At 44.2% G+C, this 18,205-nt stretch overlaps 1 protein-coding gene across 1 annotated transcript in view; it reads right to left on the reverse strand.

Annotated features, from left to right (window-relative positions):
• LOC103650712 (patatin-like protein 2) overlaps positions 1 to 17,241 on the reverse strand; it is a 31,878-nt gene extending 14,637 nt beyond the window's left edge. Inside the window, exons 1-4 of the mRNA XM_008676279.3 lie at positions 17,032 to 17,241; positions 16,773 to 16,951; positions 13,211 to 13,886; positions 12,930 to 12,998 (exon numbers count right to left, since the gene is read on the reverse strand). Of these exons, the coding sequence (XP_008674501.1) occupies positions 12,930 to 12,998; positions 13,211 to 13,886; positions 16,773 to 16,951; positions 17,032 to 17,226 (1,119 nt within the window). The 5' untranslated portion in view covers positions 17,227 to 17,241. The remainder of the gene's footprint in view (positions 1 to 12,929; positions 12,999 to 13,210; positions 13,887 to 16,772; positions 16,952 to 17,031) is intronic.
• Positions 17,242 to 18,205: the final 964 nt, after the last annotated feature.

The following is an 18,205-nucleotide window of genomic DNA, read 5'->3' on the forward strand; positions in this document are numbered from 1 at the left end:
TTGGGAGAAGAAGGCAAATACAAAGTAAAAAAGTGTTACAAGGCCATGTGAAAAATAAAGGAAAATATCCCACAAAAACATATTTAGTGCCCTTATGTCTCTCTGGTCCCGTGTAAAGAACCTAAAGCGACGCACAATACACGTGAAAAGGCGAGTCATGCAACATGACAGATGCTCAGGCAATAATTGTCCAACCACTATGATTATTTACACCCGAGACCCCACCATATATGATGGGTGAGATCTGTCATATGCGCTCGGGACCGAGCCCTGCTCGAAGTTCACAATAATTACCAAATAAACCTCCACACTAAAAATCAATAGTAATTCATTTTCTATCACATATGATTGGGTTCTACGTTAGAGATATACCACATCATATCAGAGGGTTGGAAACGTGAAAATGTAACTGCTATTAGTGCTTCTATTTTCGAACTAAAGGTAACAATGATTGGCAACTAGCCCATGTGTGGCATAGCAACAATGCCTAGAGCACTACTACAATAACAATTTTACAAGACACTGATTTTTTAGAGGCGTCGCTCACATCCAACCGCCTCAGTAAACGATTTTCTGGGACATATGATTTTGGAAAACACTAGAAAATATGTTTGCCTCTAAAAATTGATTTTCAAAGGTGGGCCTCTTAATTGGGTCACCTCTGTTATTCATTATTTATAGAGGTAGTCTAGTTAAGAGGCCCCCTCTGAAAATCTATTTTCTGAGGCAAGCAACCTAACGGGCCGCCAGTACCACCCACTTGGTCCTTAAAAAAGCCTAAGTGCTCCATTCCATTCTCCACATGGTCGTCTCCACCGCTTGATCCCTTTTCTGTTCCCTTTCTTCTCCAAGGCGAAGATCTCTCCACCATCCCCATTGTCTTGTCACCACCACCGGTCGCCTCCCGGCATCACTACTCCTACCTGAGATCGATCTGCCTCCACCTCCAGCCTATGGAGGGACCACAATTCCAATTCCAATTCCAATGACGGCAGGTTGGTGCTCCTAGAGGGGTTCACAAAGGATGGGTGAGCGAGTGGATCTAGAATCTCCTGGGCTACATCTCGCTTCCACGATAGAAGGGGGTGTGACGGCAGACCTATGACGTAGATGTTGAGGGGTTCCAGTGATGGGTGAGCCGATCTAGCCTATGATGGACAGGATCTCGCTTTGACGGTGGCGATGTGCAGTCCAGGCGGTGATAAGATCTTGATGCCTCCCAATATTCCTCTGCCCCCTTCTCTTTCACACACACAAAACTTCTCTATCGTAGATCCATGCTAGCAAAGGTGAGGAGTTGGTCGCTGGGCAAGCGGCGCAGATATCCACCACCATGGCAGGGGTCCCACGGTGGTGGGATGGTCTACACCACAGCGACGTGGGTCCACTACATTAGTCTCCTTTCCTCTCTCTCTCCACCACGGCAGCCGCACACGGAGGCACCTAACAACATTGGGGGCCCACGCAAGCATAGCGTCGGTAGGGACACGTGTGCGCACAACGCCAGCACGCCGTGTCGTTCTCGCTTGGTGAGCTCCAATGGATTCGGTGAGGTGGATGCACGATAAAAGTGGGTTGGGCTCCAATGGCAATAGCATCGGTGCGCTGATGGAGCTGGCAGCGGCAATGGCACGGGGCCAGGCTCGGTGGGCTACTGGGCTCGGATGGGCTTTTTAAATCCTAAAACTATTTACTGAAACAGGAACAGTAAGGCAACCCGCTTAGTTAATCTATATTAATAGAGGTGGTTGCCTTAAAGCGCCCACCTCCGTTAACCCATTAATCGAGGCAGGCATAGTATCCACCTCTGTTAATCATTGATTAATAGAGGCAGAGGCCATATGTTAGAGGCAGTTGCAATGTCCACCTCCTAAAATCATTTTGCCTGCCACCATTAATCATTGTGGTAGTAGTGGAGATAGAACCCAAGGGATAGATAAACCAATGTATGAATCCTTTTCGTCATGATGGTTAGTTCTTCCTTCCTCGGTCCAATCCTTCCCTTGCGCTTGATCATCATAGGGACCTAGATGTCACAATGCTTGCCAACACCCTCAATGATGAGATGTATAGTACCAACCAAGCATACTTGGAATACATTTTATTTTGTGTCTAGCAAGAAAGATGGACCCGCCTATAGGACGATTCCAATAACAAACCCAGGACCTCTATCAGCGCTCGAGGAAGTTCATACCCCCAAATGCTGCCAATACACATTCAAGAATTCTAATATAGAATGGTACAGTGGGGCCTAGCTATTAGGACCATCGCTCCAAGGTTCCATACCTCGAGACCTCCCCTGGCCTCTACTAGGGTAGGTGCTTGACCCTCAAGAAATTTGATCTTGGGCCACTCCAAAAGGATGGCATCTACACCACCAAGACCTGTTGAGAACAACTAATAAACCTGGGGCCCTCTTTGTCTTGAGGCACATCAAGATTTAGGGCGCTCTGCACTTATGGTGGTAGTCTACATGGATGGATTAAGGACTAGGCCCCTAGGGCCCCTCATGCCCTAGGTGCTCGTGGTGGATTTAAGTGTTCAGTGCCCTTCAAGCACCAGGGCATTCAATCAATGACACTTATCTACTCGAGGCCTTTACTTGTCGTTGGGCCTTAAGATCCTCGAACTCTTGTATTATGAACGACTAGGCCTCAAACCCCTTGGGGACCAAGGCCTCCCACGAAAACAAGGGACTTCCTACGACTAAGTGTAATCGTGTCCACACAATAGAAGAATGTGCTTGGCCCCACTCCCACTGAGGGCATTATAGCCCCCAAAACAAAAAACCTATACCTAGGGCATACTGACAGGTCCATAACTCTAGCATAGTGAATAAGTTTCCCATACAACACATTAAATATGTGATGTGTGACATTCTATCTTGACATGCACACTGTCATCATGACTTAGGCAACATGGTACTCTGGACCACTATTTGGTATGTGCATCGACCCTATAGCCACACATGCCTATGTTAGTGTACCATAAAGTATTATTAAGTATAGAAGGCTACACCGGCTACCAAGTGTATCGTACCCAACGGCATGGGCCCTAACGTCCATAGAAGTGACATAATAGGTATGGCAGCCGATGAAGAAGGAAATCTTCGACACTATGCCATGAGCGAAGGCATGGCTCTGCATACGACTTTACGAATAGAATAAAAGGGCATGGGCTCTTAGTTATATCCAAGGTCCAACTGATGTAACCTCTCTCCTCCCTTGATCTTTAAAAGGTGGGGAGTAGAGTAACATTAAGGGCTAGATTGGAAACTGAAAGGGAAATAGGGTCAAACCTTTTCCTAAATGATTTTGGTGGTTGAATTGCCCAACACAAACAATTGGATTAACTAGTTTGCTCTAGATTATATGTTCTATAGGTGCCAAAGGTTCAACACAAACCAATAAAAAGTTAAAGTTAGGGTTCAAAGAGAAAGGAGCAAAAGAAACCGAAGGTTGCCCTAGTCTGGCGCACCGGACTGTCCGGTGCGCCACCAGACAATGTTCGATGCACTAGGGGCCGTACAGTCTGAACTCCTCAACTTCGTGTTTCTTCAGGCGCACTCCGTTATAATTCACCGGACTGTCCGATGTGCCATCGGACTGTCCGATGCACCAAGCAAAGCAATGACTACCAGCGCAACGGTCGACTGCACAGTGCCTGACAGAGCTATAGTTCGCGGCAGAAGTCAGAGCAGGCGCTAGAGGCGCATCGGACAGTGCACAGTACCTGTCTGGTGCGACACCGGACTGTCCGGTGCCCCATGAAGACAGAGCTCCAACGGTCGAAACCGTCAGAACCCTAACGGTTGGGTGACGTGGCTGGCGCACTGGACTGTCCGGTGCGCCCATCGACAGCAGCCTGCCCCAACGGTTGAATTGGTGGTTGGGGGCTATAAATACCCCACAACCACCTCCACTCCAACCATCCAAGCATTCACAACAGTGCATTCAATACAAGAGCAAAGTGCAACACTCCAAGACACAAATCAAAGCCACCGATCCAATCAAAGTCCCTAAATACAATTCTAGTGCTCTAGGACTTGAGAGAGGATCGCTTGTGTTTTCTTGTTGCTCTTGTTGCTTGGTTGGCTTTTCTTCCTCCTCATTCTTGTTCTCAAGACACTTGTAATCAAAGCAAGAGACACCAAGTTGTGGTGGTCCTTGTAGGGGTCTAAGTGACCCGATTGATTAAGGAGAAAAGCTCACTCGGTCTAGGTGACCGTTTGAGAGAGGGGAAGGGTTGAAAGAGACCCAGTCTTTGTGACCACCTCAACGGGGACTAGGTTTGCAAGAACCGAACCTCGGTAAAACAAATCACCGTGTCACTCTCTTCATTTGCTTGTGATTTGTTTTCGCCCTCTCTTTCGGACTCGGATTTATTTCTAATGCTAACCCCGGCTTGTAGTTGTGCTTAAAGTTTGTAATTTTCAGATTCCGCCTATTCACCCCCCTTCTCTAGGTGACTTTCAATTGGTATCAGAGCCCGGTGCTTCATTAAGAGTTTAACAACTCGAAGTGATGTCGGGAGATCACGCCAAGAGGGAGATCGTGACTGGCGAGAAGTCCGCAAGCCACGGGAAGGCTCCATCAAGGGAGTCCGGCACCAAAGGCAAGGAGGAATCCCCTCCCCGCTTCAAGTCGCATCGGAGTGGCGACAAGAAAAAGAAGATGAAGAAGGTGGTCTACTATGAGGCCGACTCTTCGTCGCCATCCACCTCCGGCTCCGACGCGCCTTCCATCACTTCTAAGCGCCATGAGCGCAAGAAGTTTAGTAAGCTCCCCCTACGCTATCCTCGCATTTCTAAACGCACTCCTTTACTTTCCGTCGCACTAGGCAAACCACCGGTTTTTTATGGTGAAGATTATTGTATGTGGAGTGATAAAATGAGGCATCACCTAACCTCACTCCACGTTAGCATATGGGACATTGTTGAGTTTGGAGCGCAGGTACCATTCGTGGGGGATAAAGGCTATGATTCGGACGAGGTCGCCCAAATCAAGCACTTTGATTCCCAAGCAACTACTATACTCCTCGCCTCTCTATGTCGAGAGGAGTATAATAAGGTGCAAGGGTTGAAAAGTGCCAAAGAGATTTGGGACGTGCTCAAGACCGCGCACGAAGGAGATGAGGTGACCAAGATCACCAAGCGGGAGACGATCGAGGGAGAGCTCGGTCGATTCGTCCTCAACCAAGGAGAGGAGCCACAAGAGATGTACAACCGGCTCAAGACCTTGGTCAACCAAGTGCGCAACCTCAGGAGCACCAAGTGGAATGACCTTGAGATGGTCAAGGTTATTCTAAGATCACTTGTTTTTCGCAATCTCACACAAGTTCAATTAATTTGTGGTGATCCTAGATATAAACTAATGTCTCCCGAGGAAGCGATAGGAAAGTTTGTGAGCTTTGAATTGATGATCAAAGGCTCCAAACAAATCATCAACTTGGAGCAAGGCGGCACCTCCACACCCGAGGTGCAACCCATCGCGTTTAAGGCGACGGAGGAAAAGAAAGAGGAACCTACATCAAGTAGGCTCCCCATTGACGCCTCCAAGCTTGACAATGAGGAGATGGCGCTCATCATCAAGAGCTTCCGTCAAATCCTCAAACAAAGGAGGGGGAAAGACTACAAGCCCCGCTCCAAGAGGGTGTGCTACAAGTGTGGTAAGCCCGGTCATTTCATTGCTAAATGACCATTATCTAGTGATAGTGACTGGGGCGACGACAAGAAGGGAAAGAGGAAGGAAAAGAAGAGATACTACAAGAAGAAGGGCGGCGATGCCCATGTGTTTCGGGAATGGGACTCCGATGAGAGCTCCACCGACTCCTCCTCCGACGAGGACGCCGCCAACATCGCCGTCAACAAGGGCCTCCTCTTCTCCAACGTCGGCCACAAGTGCTTAATGGCAAAGGACGGCAAAAAGAAGAAGGTAAAATCTAGAGCCTCTACTAAATATATAACATCTAGTGATGAGTATAGCTCTAGTGATAATGAAGATGATTTGCTTAGTCTTTTTGCCAATCTTAACATGCAACAAAAAGAAAATTTGAATGAATTAATAGGTGCTATTCATGAGAATGATGAACTCTTGGATAGCCAAGAGGAATTCCTTATTAAGGAAAACAAAAAGCATGTTAAGGTAAAAAATGCTTTTGCTCAGGAAGTAGAGAAAAATGAAAATTTGACTAAGGAGCTTACCATATGCCATGACACTATTTCCAACCTTAAAAATGAAAATGTTGATTTAATTGCTAAGGTTGAGAAATTAAATGTTTGTGATGATTCGATTGTCAATCTTAGAAATGAAAATGCTAGTTTAATTGCTAAGATTGATAAATTAAATGAATCTATTTCTAGCCTTAAAATAGAGAACGATAAATTAATTTCTGAGGCTAAAGATTTGAATGTTTGCAATATTTCTATTTCCAATCTAAGAAATGAGAATGCAATATTACGTGCTAAGATTGATGAATTAAATGCTTGCAAACCCTCTACTTCTACCGTTGAGCATATTTCTATTTGTACTAGATGTAGAGACATTAATGTTGATGCTATTTATGATCACCTTGCTTTAATTAAACAACAAAATGATCACACAACTCAACTTAGTGCTAAAATTAATGAGCATGAAATTGAAAATGAAAAGTTTAAATTTGCTAGAAGCATGCTCTATAGTGGGAGACGCCCTGGCATTAAGGATGGCATTGGCTTCCAACAGGGAGGCAATGTCAAGCTTAATGCCCCTAAGAAATTGTCTAACTTTGTTAAGGGCAAGGCTCCCATGGTTCAGGATAATGAGGGTTACATTTTATATCCTGCTGGTTATCCTGAGCACAAAATTCGGAGAATTCATGCTAGGAAGTCTCATTCTGTTTCTCACCATGCGTTTATGTATAAAAATGAGGCATCTAGCTCTAGGCAATCCACCCATGTTAAATTGCCTAAAAAGAAATCTCCTACTGCATCAAATGAGCCAATTATTTCATTTAAGACTTTTGATGCTTCATATGTTTTAACTAACAAATCAGGCAAAGTGGGTGCCCAAGGTGCTTGTTTCTAACATCAAAGGACCCAAGACTGTTTGGGTACCTAAGAACAAGGCCTAAAACTGTTTTGCAGGTTTATGCATCCGGGGGCTCAAGTTGGATTATTGATAGTGGGTGCACAAACCACATGACAGGGGAGAAAAGGATGTTCTCCTCCTACGAGAAAAACCAAGATCCCCAAAGAGCTATCACATTTGGGGATGGAAATCAAGGTTTGGTCAAAGGACTTGGTAAAATTTCAATATCACCTGACCATTCTATTTCCAATGTTTTTCTTGTAGATTCTTTAGATTACAATTTGCTTTCTGTTTCTCAATTATGCAATATGGGCTACATCTGTCTATTTACTGATGTAGGTGTTACTGTCTTTAGAAGAAGTGATGATTCAGTAGCATTTAAGGGAGTGTTAGAGGGTCAGCTATACTTAGTTAATTTCAATAGAGCTAAACTCGACACTTGCTTAATTGCTAAGACTAATATGGGTTAGCTCTGGCATCGCCGACTAGCCCATGTTGGGATGAAGAATCTTCACAAGCTTCTAAAGGTAGAACACATTTTAGGACTAATAAATGTTCATTTTGAGAAAGATAGGGTTTGTAGCGCATGCCAAGCAGGAAAGCAAGTTGGTGCTCATCATCCACACAAAATCATTATGACAACGGACAGGTCGCTCGAGCTACTCCACATGGATTTATTCGGCCCAATAGCTTACATAAGCATCGGCGGGAGTAAGTACTGTCTAGTTATTATGGATGATTATTCTCGCTTCACTTGGGTATTATTTTTGCAGGATAAATCACAAACCCAAGAGACCTTAAAGGGATTCTTGAGACGAGCTCAAAATGAGTTTGGCTTAAGGATCAAAAAGATTAGAAGCGACAATGGGACGGAGTTCAAGAACTCTCAAATAGAAGGCTTCCTTGAGGAGGAGGGCATCAAGCATGAGTTCTCTTCTCCCTACACGCCACAACAAAATGGTGTAGTGGAGAGGAAGAATAGAACTCTACTAGATATGGCAAGGACCATGCTTGATGAGTACAAGTCTCCGGACCGGTTTTGGGCCGAGGCGATTAACACCGCCTGCTACTCCATCAACCGGCTCTACCTTCACCGAATCCTATAGAAGACAACTTATGAACTCCTCACTGGTAAAAAGCCCAATGTTTGATATTTTAGAGTCTTTGGTAGCAAATGTTTTATACTTGTTAAAAGAGGTAGAAAATCTAAATTTGCTCCTAAGGCTGTAGAAGGCTTTTTACTAGGATATGATTCAAACACAAGGGCGTATAGATTCTTTAACAAGTCCACTGGACTAGTTGAATTTTCTTGTGACATTGTGTTTGATGAGACTAACGGCTCACAAGTGGAGCAAGTTGATCTTGATGAGCTAGATGAAGAAGAGGCTCCATGCGTCATGCTAAGGAACATGTCCATTGGGGATGTGTGTCCTAAGGAATCCGAAGAGCCTCCACAAGCACAAGATCAACCTTCATCTTCCATACAAGCATCTCCACCAACTCAAGATGAGGAACAGGCTCAAGATGATGAAGAAGAAGATCAAGAAGATGAGCCACCTCAAGAGGAGGACAATGATCAAGGGGGAGATAATAATAAAGATAAGGAAGATGAACAAGAAGTACAAGGTCAAAGACCGCCACACCCAAGAGTCCACCAGGCGATTCAAAGAGATCACCCTGTGAACACCATCCTCGGCGATATCATAAGGGGGTAACCACTCGATCTCGAGTCGCACATTTTTGTGAGCATTACTCTTTTGTCTCCTCTATTGAGCCATACAGGGTAGAGGATGCACTAAGATATTCGTATTTGGTGCTGGCAATGCAAGAGGAGCTCAACAACTTCACGAGGAATGAGATATGGCATTTGGTTCCACGTCCTAATCAAAATGTTTTAGGAACCAAGTGGGTATTCCGCAACAAGCAAGATGAGCATGGTGTGGTCACAAGGAACAAAGCCCGACTTGTGGCCAAGGGCTATTCACAAGTCGAAGGTTTGGATTTCGGTGAAACCTATGCACCTGTAGCTAGGCTTGAGTCAATTCGCATATTACTTGCCTATGCTACTTACCATGGCTTCAAGCTTTATCAAATGGACGTGAAGAGTGCCTTCCTCAATGGATCCATCAAAGAAGAATTCTATGTTGAGCAACCTCCCGGCTTTGAAGATAGTGAGTACCCTAACCATGTGTATAAACTCTCTAAGGCGTTTTATGGGCTCAAGCAAGCCCCAAGAGCATGGTATGAATGCCTAAGAGATTTTCTTATCACTAATGGCTTCAAAGTCGGTAAAGCCGATCCTAATCTCTTTACTAAAACTATTGCAAAATATTTGTTTGTATGCCAAATTTATGTTGATGATATCATATTTAGGTCTACTAAAAATCTACTTATGAATAGTTTAGTAGGATCATGATTCAAAAATTCGAGATGTCAATGACGGGGGAGTTGAAGTATTTCTTAGGATTTCAAGTCAAGCAACTCCAAGAAGGCACCTTCATCAGCCAAACAAAATACACTCAAGTCATTCTCAACAAGTTTGGGATGAAGGATGCCAAGCCCATCAAGACACCCATGGGAACAAATGGGCATCTCGACCTCAACACGGGAGGTAAATCCGTAGATCAAAAGATATATCGGTCGATGATAGGATCTCTACTCTATTTATGTGCATCTCGACCGGATATTATGCTTTCCTTATGCATGTATGCAAGGTTCCAAGCCAATCCTAAGGAAGTTCACCTTAGGGCCGTGAAAAGAATCTTGAGATATTTAGTTTATACTCCTAAGTTTGGTCTTTGGTACCCCAATGGATCCTCTTTTGATCTATTAGGATATTCAGATGCTGATTAGGCAGGGTGTAAAATTGATAGGAAGAGCACATCAGGGACTTATCAGTTTCTGGGGAGATCCCTGGTGTCTTGGGCTTCAAAGAAACAAAACTCAGTAACGCTTTCTACCATCGAAGCCGAGTATATTTCCGCAGGCCATTGTTGCGCGCAATTACTTTGGATGAGGCAAACCCTCAGGGACTATGGCTACCAATTTAGCAAAGTCCCTCTCCTATGTGATAATGAGAGTGCAATCCGCATGGCGGATAATCCCGTTGAACACAGCCGCACTAAGCACATAGCCATTCGGTATCACTTTTTGAGAGATCACCAACAAAGGGGGGATATCGAGATTACTTATGTTAGCACCAAAGAACAACTAGCCGATATCTTTACCAAACCATTAGATGAGAAAACCTTTACCAAACTTAGGAATGAGCTAAACATTCTTGATTCTCGGAATTTTGTTTGATACTTTGCACACATAGCTCATTTATATACCTTTGATCATATCTCTTTCATTTTGGTACCATTGCATAATTTTCATTATTTAAGTACCAAAGCTATGACTAATGTGTTTTTCAAGTGAATTTCTCTACTAAGTCATAGATTGAAAGGGAAATGGAGTATTCAGCAACGACGACGCTTCGACTCAACTCCATCGGTATTATTTACTCTTTGCCGATATTCCACCATCTCTCCATCATTGGTATAATCTTTCACTCATATCTTGTTTGACCAAGAGGGAGAGAATTTACAAGAGCACTTACTAAGTCTCCGTTTTTGGCGATTAATGCCAAAGGGGGAGAGAGTATTAGCCCAAAGCAAAAGGACCGCACCACCACCAATATCAAAAAAATCAAAATAAAGTTTTCAAATTAGTATCTTTCAAATTGGTATTCCTCTAATGAGAGTATCTCAATTGGTATCTATATTTCAAATTGATATATATCTCAAAACCCTCTTGAAAACTAAGAGGATAATTTCATTTAGGGGGAGTTTTGTTTAAGTCAAAGGACAAGCATTTGAAACAGGGGGAGAAAATTTCAAATCTTGAAAATGCTTCTTTCAATCTTATTCATATACCTTTGACTATTTGCAAAAGGATTTTGAAAAGAATTTTCCAAGAGAACTTGCAAAAACAAAACAAGTGGTGCAAGCGTGATCCAAAATGTTAAATAAAAGAAAGCACTTCATGCATATCTAGTAAAAGTATAAATTGGTTTAAATTCCAAGCAACCTTCTTACCTTATGCAAACTAGTTCAATTCTGCACTTATATATTTGCTTTGGTTTGTGTTGGCATCAATCACCAAAAAGGAGGAGATTGAAAGGGAAATAGGGTCAAACCTTTTCCTAAATGATTTTGGTGGTTGAATTGCCCAACACAAACAATTGGACTAACTAGTTTGCTCTAGATTATATGTTCTACAGGTGCCAAAGGTTCAACACAAACCAATAAAAAGTTAAAGTTAGGGTTCAAAGAGAAAGGAGCAAAAGAAACCGAAGGCTGCCCTAGTCTGGCGCACCGGACTATCCTGTGCGCCACCGGACAGTGTCCGGTGCACCAGGGGTCGTACAGTCTGAACTCCTCAGCTTCGAGTTTCTTCAGGCGCACTCCGCTATAATTCATCGGACTGTCCGGTGTGCCACCGGACTGTCCGGTGCACCAAGCGGAGTGCACAGTGCCTAACAGAGCTACAGTTCGCGACAGAAGTCAGAGCAGGCGCCAGAGGCGCACCGGATAGTGCACAGTACCTGTCCGGTGCGGCACCAGACTGTCAGGTGCCCCATGAAGACAGAGCTCCAACTGTCGAAACCGTCAGAACCCTAACGGTTGGGTGACGTGGCTGGCGCACCGAACTGTCCGGTGCGCCCATCGACAGCAGCCTGCCCCAACGGTTGAATTGGTGGTTGGGGGCTATAAATACCCCACAACCACCTTCACTCCAACCATCCAAGCATTCATAACAGTGCATTCAATACAAGAGCAAAGTGCAACACTCCAAGACACAAATCAAAGCCACAGATCCAATTAAAGTCCCTAAATACAATTCTAGTGCTCTAGGACTTGAGAGAGGATCACTTGTGTTTTCTTGTTGCTTGGTTAGCTTTTCTTCCTCCTCATTCTTGTTCTCAAGACACTTGTAATAAAAGCAAGAGACACCAAGTTGTGGTGGTCCTTGTAGGGGTCTAAATGACCCGGTTGATTAACGAGAAAAGCTCACTCGGTCTAGGTGACCGTTTGAGAGAGGGGAAGAGTTGAAATTGACCCGGTCTTTGTGACCACCTCAACGGGGACTAGGTTTGTAAGAACCGAACCTCGGTAAAATAAATCACTGTGTCACTCTCTTATTTTGCTTGTGATTTGTTTTCGCCCTCTCTTTTGGACTCAGATTTAATTCTAACGCTAACACCGGCTTGTAGTTGTGCTTAAAGTTTGTAATTTTCAGATTCCGCCTATTCACCTCCCCTCTAGGCGACTTTCATAAACTTCAATCCCCTCTGTGATGGGAGGGGATTTGGAGAGGAATGAACTAATTCCCCCTCCCCAATCTCTCCAATCCTGGAGGGAATTTGAGTTTCCAAACTAGCCCTAAGAGGCCTAGGGGAAACAGAAACTCCCGCTCATAGCAGATAATAAGGGTAGGCATAAAGGTGGATTAGTACTAGTAGGCAAGAACTCCCATCGGAACCTAGTGGGAAGTGGAGAATCTTTACCTTGCAATCTTCTTCACTTTTGTGTTCATCAATCAATGAGTATCAAGAGGACATATGGCATGCTTGTTTCAAATTTTTTCTGAACATGAAGAATTTAGCTGTGGAGAAAATCTAAATATCGTAGGAATTACATGCGGATGAAAGATAAAGAAGTTTGTAGGGTGTAGGATCTAGAAAATGATGGATTCTACCGTCTATAGTAGTAATCTTCGGAAACTGAGTATCGTGGGGATTACAAACAGTGCTTGTGTAATAGTAATCACGCAATAAAGTGTACCATTGTCCTTACGCAGTAATAGTAATCTACTTACCAGAGGCACAACAGACTTGATGCGGATGTATTTGTCGGCGAAGGATAACACATTGTCCTTACGCTTGGCCTACATACATATTTATATGAAAAAAGGTTGAGTAAAAAAACAAACAAACGTACTATAACTTAAATAAATCATGCAGAGTCTCTCTGCATTGAAGGAAACACTAAATAAATGTATGTAAAGTATTAATACTCCTTTGTTTTTAGTGTTATTATTGTTAGATTAACCGTGTGATATAACAAAATATATATAGTTGCAGATATAAGATTGTTTACCAGAGTGACATCCTGGATGCGGAGGTAGTTGTTCTGGAATTTTTTACTATGGAAAAGGAAGGCGATGTTGACGTTGACCAGGTAGTCATTGGCGCAGGACAACATGTCGAAGAGCGGGGTGCGGCGGGGCCCGTCTCTGACCCACCGGAGGGCGCCCCACTGGGCAACATCCCCCGCGGTGTAGCTATCTATCTCCTTGGCATACGTGGTCCCGAGGGAGACGACGATGAGCTTGTCGTAGTCCAGCCGGGGCGGGAAGTAGCGATTCCTGTAGTGATTTATCTGTTGCGCGACCATCGCCATGGCAATCATGGTGGGGTTGTTGGCGGCCAGGCCGCCGTCGACGAGGTCGTGGTGGTACTGGCTGCCGTTGGTGGTGGAAGAACGTATCGGGAAGTTGTGCGCTGGGAAGTAGGTCGGCGCGGCCGACGTGGCGATGCAGATGTCCGCCAGTCTGGACCATGGTCCTCGCCTGGGACCGAACGAGGAGAAGACGACAGGCATCATCGATCTGACGTTGAACGCCGGCACCACGATGTTGGTGCGGGTGTCGCCCATGGTGAGGCCCTTCATTTTCTCCTCGATCCTGTCGCGCAGGTACACGCCGTCGTACTTGGGCCCCATCAGAACGGGCATCAAGGGTATAGCTCGGTACAGTAGACCCAGCAGCCCGTCCCTGCGTATAGTAGTATTATATTTGTTGCCAAAACACGCAAACTCCAGTAATTAATTTCCCCTTATTATTACTAAAAGTCTCAAAAGATTTTATATCATAATAAGTAATTCTTTTAGTTTAAAATAATTCAATCTTATATATATATATATATATATATATATTATATTGTTCTCAAAGTTTAAATAGTATGATTTAGAGCATCCATATAAATGACATGTATCTTAATGGGTATTTAAATGGGTACGTAAAAAAAGACGCAAGAGACGTATTGTCGGATAAAAGAGCCCTGTGCTCCTAAGGTCCATCAGCCAGAGAGAGCGTACGAGTAAGGACTCCCGAACTATTGGGGACCACCGTCAGCGAGGGAGTATAGAAATCGACTACCTCGGAAGCAACCGCCCCCGAATAAACCTTGAGCAAGGTTTAAAATAGCGGCATCATTTTTTCGAGGCTACAAGACTATTGCGCGGTTATAGTGCATCTATAGCAAATAGCGGATTTATAAAAAAACATAAATGAAATATGCATGATTTATGCAAAAAAATGTGGAAGTCAAGATATTTGACTAAGACCAGTATGTTTCTAAGGCTCTAGGAGACTAAAGACGATACACAATACATGATTCATGGAATTCAAGTGTTTGACACTTTAATAACATAGTTAGCCACTAGGTAGGTAGATGCACAACATGATAATTAATAGGTTTACTTAGTTCTAATAACTAGAGTAGTAAAAAATTTACCATCTCACTAACATGATAGCGATACAGTACCATGATTTAGTACATACAAAAAAACTTGCTAGTGCAATCTATTGATCAAGCATAGAGTCATCTAAATAAGAAGAATGAACACTTGAGAACTATTGATCCATGTCGATATCATGTGCATCATCTTATTAGCAAGCTTCCTCATCCTTCTTCATTACATTCATTAATTTTTTGGCCCACCATGAAAAATAGAAATAGCCCTAGCTATAGCCTTTTGGAGGACCTAAAGCTACGATATTTAGCGGAGCTAAATTGGGCTATAGTGGTTGTAGCTGAAATAGCATCTAAAAGTGAAATATCGTAGCTTTAGGTCCTCCAAAAGGCTATAGCTGGGGTCGGGCATGGAGGAGCTACGGAAGGAGGGGCGAAAGGAAGTCACTCGAGTGGATTCCTCGCCAGGCCCAAAACTGACCCGCTATAAATGCCCGACCGCATTAACTACATCTAACACCGAGTTACAATATAGAGCTAGTCCGCCTCCCACTCATGACCTGCGTAGCCCCCCGACCTGCAACACACTCATGATCCACGCAGCCCTTTGGTCAGCAACACACTCATGACCTACAAGTCCCTCGGTCTACGCAGCACTCATGACCTATCAAGCATAGGCCTGAGTACGCGGACCATCCATAGGGCCCGCAATGCGACGAGCCATGCTGAGGCCCAAGCTACGGAGGCCAGGGGATGTCATGGCGCAGAGGTCAACTTGTTCGTTGTGGCTTGCTGTGGCTTTAATACGGCTACAGCTTCTACAATATTTTGTCTTCATGAATTGCAGCTGCAGCAGTCCGAACAAGTTGGTAATTATGGCACCAGAGCCTGCGCCACTTACGTCGCCCGTCATAATGAGCATGAGCAGAGACGATAAGACGCATACGGACAATGCAGCCTTGCCAGGGTAAAACACCTGGTTTTTCCAAAGTATTGTGGCTCCTTCTCAAGAAAGCCACTGACGGGCGACCCCCACCTTGGCCTATAAAAGGAGGTCGATCACGAGGACACGGGACAGAGGAGAATCACGCTCGGAGAGACCTGAAGATCTGGAGACCAGAGCCAAGGCATAGCATAGGACTCTAGTTTCGTAGTCTTTAGGACCACTCCCGCATAAGAGACCTGTGAGCCTTTCCTCTCTCTCTTACCCGCTTGTAACCCCTAATACGAGCATCGAGCAAACAAAGGTGCCGGTAGCGCGAGGCGCCGAAGACTGAATGTATGGACGTTCTACCCGAACCAGTATAAACCTTGTATCCACCGAGCACACCGTCCGGAGCCTAGAACGCGCACATAGATATTTAGTTGTCGGAGCGGAGGTTCGAAACGCCGGTAGTTGGCACGCCAGGTAGGAGCCTTGCGTATTCTCGACGATCTTTCCAGGCTCCGGATGGCCGTCCATGACGCCGATCGGATCCCCAAGACGACATTTCGCTTCGGGAACCTTAACAGTGATGAGGAGAGGGCCAGAGCCTCGGAAATTTGACCCCTTCCTCTTAGGAGTCTCGATGCTACCGCAAGGGCTTGGAGCGGCCACAAATTAGTGAAAAGCGAGAGATGTATCTAGGTGAAGAAACGTTTTAGCACGGTTCTCTGAGTCTAAGATACGATTACACCCATATAACCCACATAAGGGCTTGTTCATTTCACCATTAATCCATGTGGATTGAGTGGTATTGAGTTGGTTTAAATCCATAGCAAGTCAAAATTCATTCCAATACATTCTAATACACTCCAATCCACGTGGAATTGGAATAACCGAACAAGGCCTAAATGAGTTGTGTTCAGGATTCTAGTGAATAAGAAAAAGGCTTCGATACATTAAATTGTATGACCGAGTTTTTTAGGTGTATCTATTGCTTGAAGAATCGCAACATAGCATCTATCTAGGTTGTACAAGTTCTTAAGACAAAACTAGAAAGACAAACTATATCGAAGGAGGGAGTACTTTAATTTACATATAGAAAGCAAAACAAAAAAAAACTTCAACGGAGTATGTGTATATCGGTGGTTCTATCTACCGGTTTCTGTTCATTTTGAAATGAAAGAGATATGGGGAAAAAAGAAGAAGAGTATTACAGGGTGTAGGGAATAGCTGAAGCTGGAGCCGGCCAGATATACGGTACCTCTTGAAGATGTTATGCCCGTGATCTTTATAGAAACTGGTGATCTCCTGGACCCTGAACCTTGGCCGCTTCCTCTCCTCGTCCGGCGCCGCCAACATGGCGGCGATGAGCCCGCCCGTGCTGGTGCCCGCGATCACATCGAAGTAGTCCGCTATCCGGGCTTGCTTCCCATCCAAGTCCTGATGAAGATGAACAGCTAGGCCAATGTTTATTCAGTCTGATCGGATTGGAGCAGGTACGGTGTGACTGATTTGCTTACTTGGAGCTTTTTCTCGAGGGATTCGAGAATGACCAACGGGATCAGGCCGCGTATCCCGCCACCGTCGATGCTCAGCATCGTGATGTGCTTCCCGTACCTCGCTGGCGGCAGCCTTTCCAGCGGCGGGAGCTTTTCCGGCGACGCGGCATCTGTGTTGGTGTTGCTGAATGGTGCCTTGCTGCCGCCGCCGCCCATGCCCGCCTCCTGCCCAGACCCAGAGTGAGACGGGCTGCAACGTCCTAGCTATTTCGACAATCAAGGTACACGTTATCATATATACCTAAACGTTTTTCATCATTGACTACCCGTTTAGATCATTAGAATTAAATTTCATTATAATAATAATAATTTAGTTTATATCAATTAAGCTAATTTGTTTTTCTGTAAAATATATTTATATATTATTATTAGTATGATGTCGTAGATATTTACGTGCTATATTTTTACTGTAAAGAAATAAGACAACGAAAAGTATCATGTAAGTTACATAGTAGAAATAAATTCTACTAATGTATAAAATCATTTTTCATCGTCCACCCCATAAATTTGAGATAGACTTATATCCGAACTTTGAAAAGTGGTGGAATGTCAAATTCAAACTAAATAATTCCAATTCCGAGATCCAAACGTCCGTAAGAGTAATTGACCACACATGTTCTTCTGAATCAAATCAATGTCTAATCGGATCAGAAAGGTAACCAAACCGGTGAACCAACCGCACCAATTTAAGATTTATTACTTCTCATCATTAATTCTAAGCATAATAAACATTCACCAATTTAATATTTACTTCTCGTCTTTAATTAAAAACGTCAAGCTTTGTCGCATCTATATATAATTTTTCGCCGTCGTTAGGAATTGGGGGCGGCAGAGCTTGTATCTCAAACCGAAAGTGGGTCGTCCCAGCCAACAAACCGGAGATTGACGTCACACGAGCAAGTGGTCGCGTCGGGGTGACAAAACCAATCAAATAAAGCCAAAGTTCAAATTATGTTATTTCTAAATTTATATATTTTTTATTATAAACTAGTATTTGATGTATGGATAGTTAGATGTGATGTCCACGTACCACAAGCCGCCAAGCAGCAGCAAACCCTCTTTCCCAAAGGATTATAAGCAGCTAGTGCTGCCAAATGATTCGTTTGCGTTCTCATTAACCAAACACAGCTCGCTA

The sequence above is a fragment of the Zea mays genome, chromosome 3 (assembly GCF_902167145.1).
Source record: "Zea mays cultivar B73 chromosome 3, Zm-B73-REFERENCE-NAM-5.0, whole genome shotgun sequence".
NCBI classification, from domain to species: domain Eukaryota; kingdom Viridiplantae; phylum Streptophyta; class Magnoliopsida; order Poales; family Poaceae; genus Zea; species Zea mays.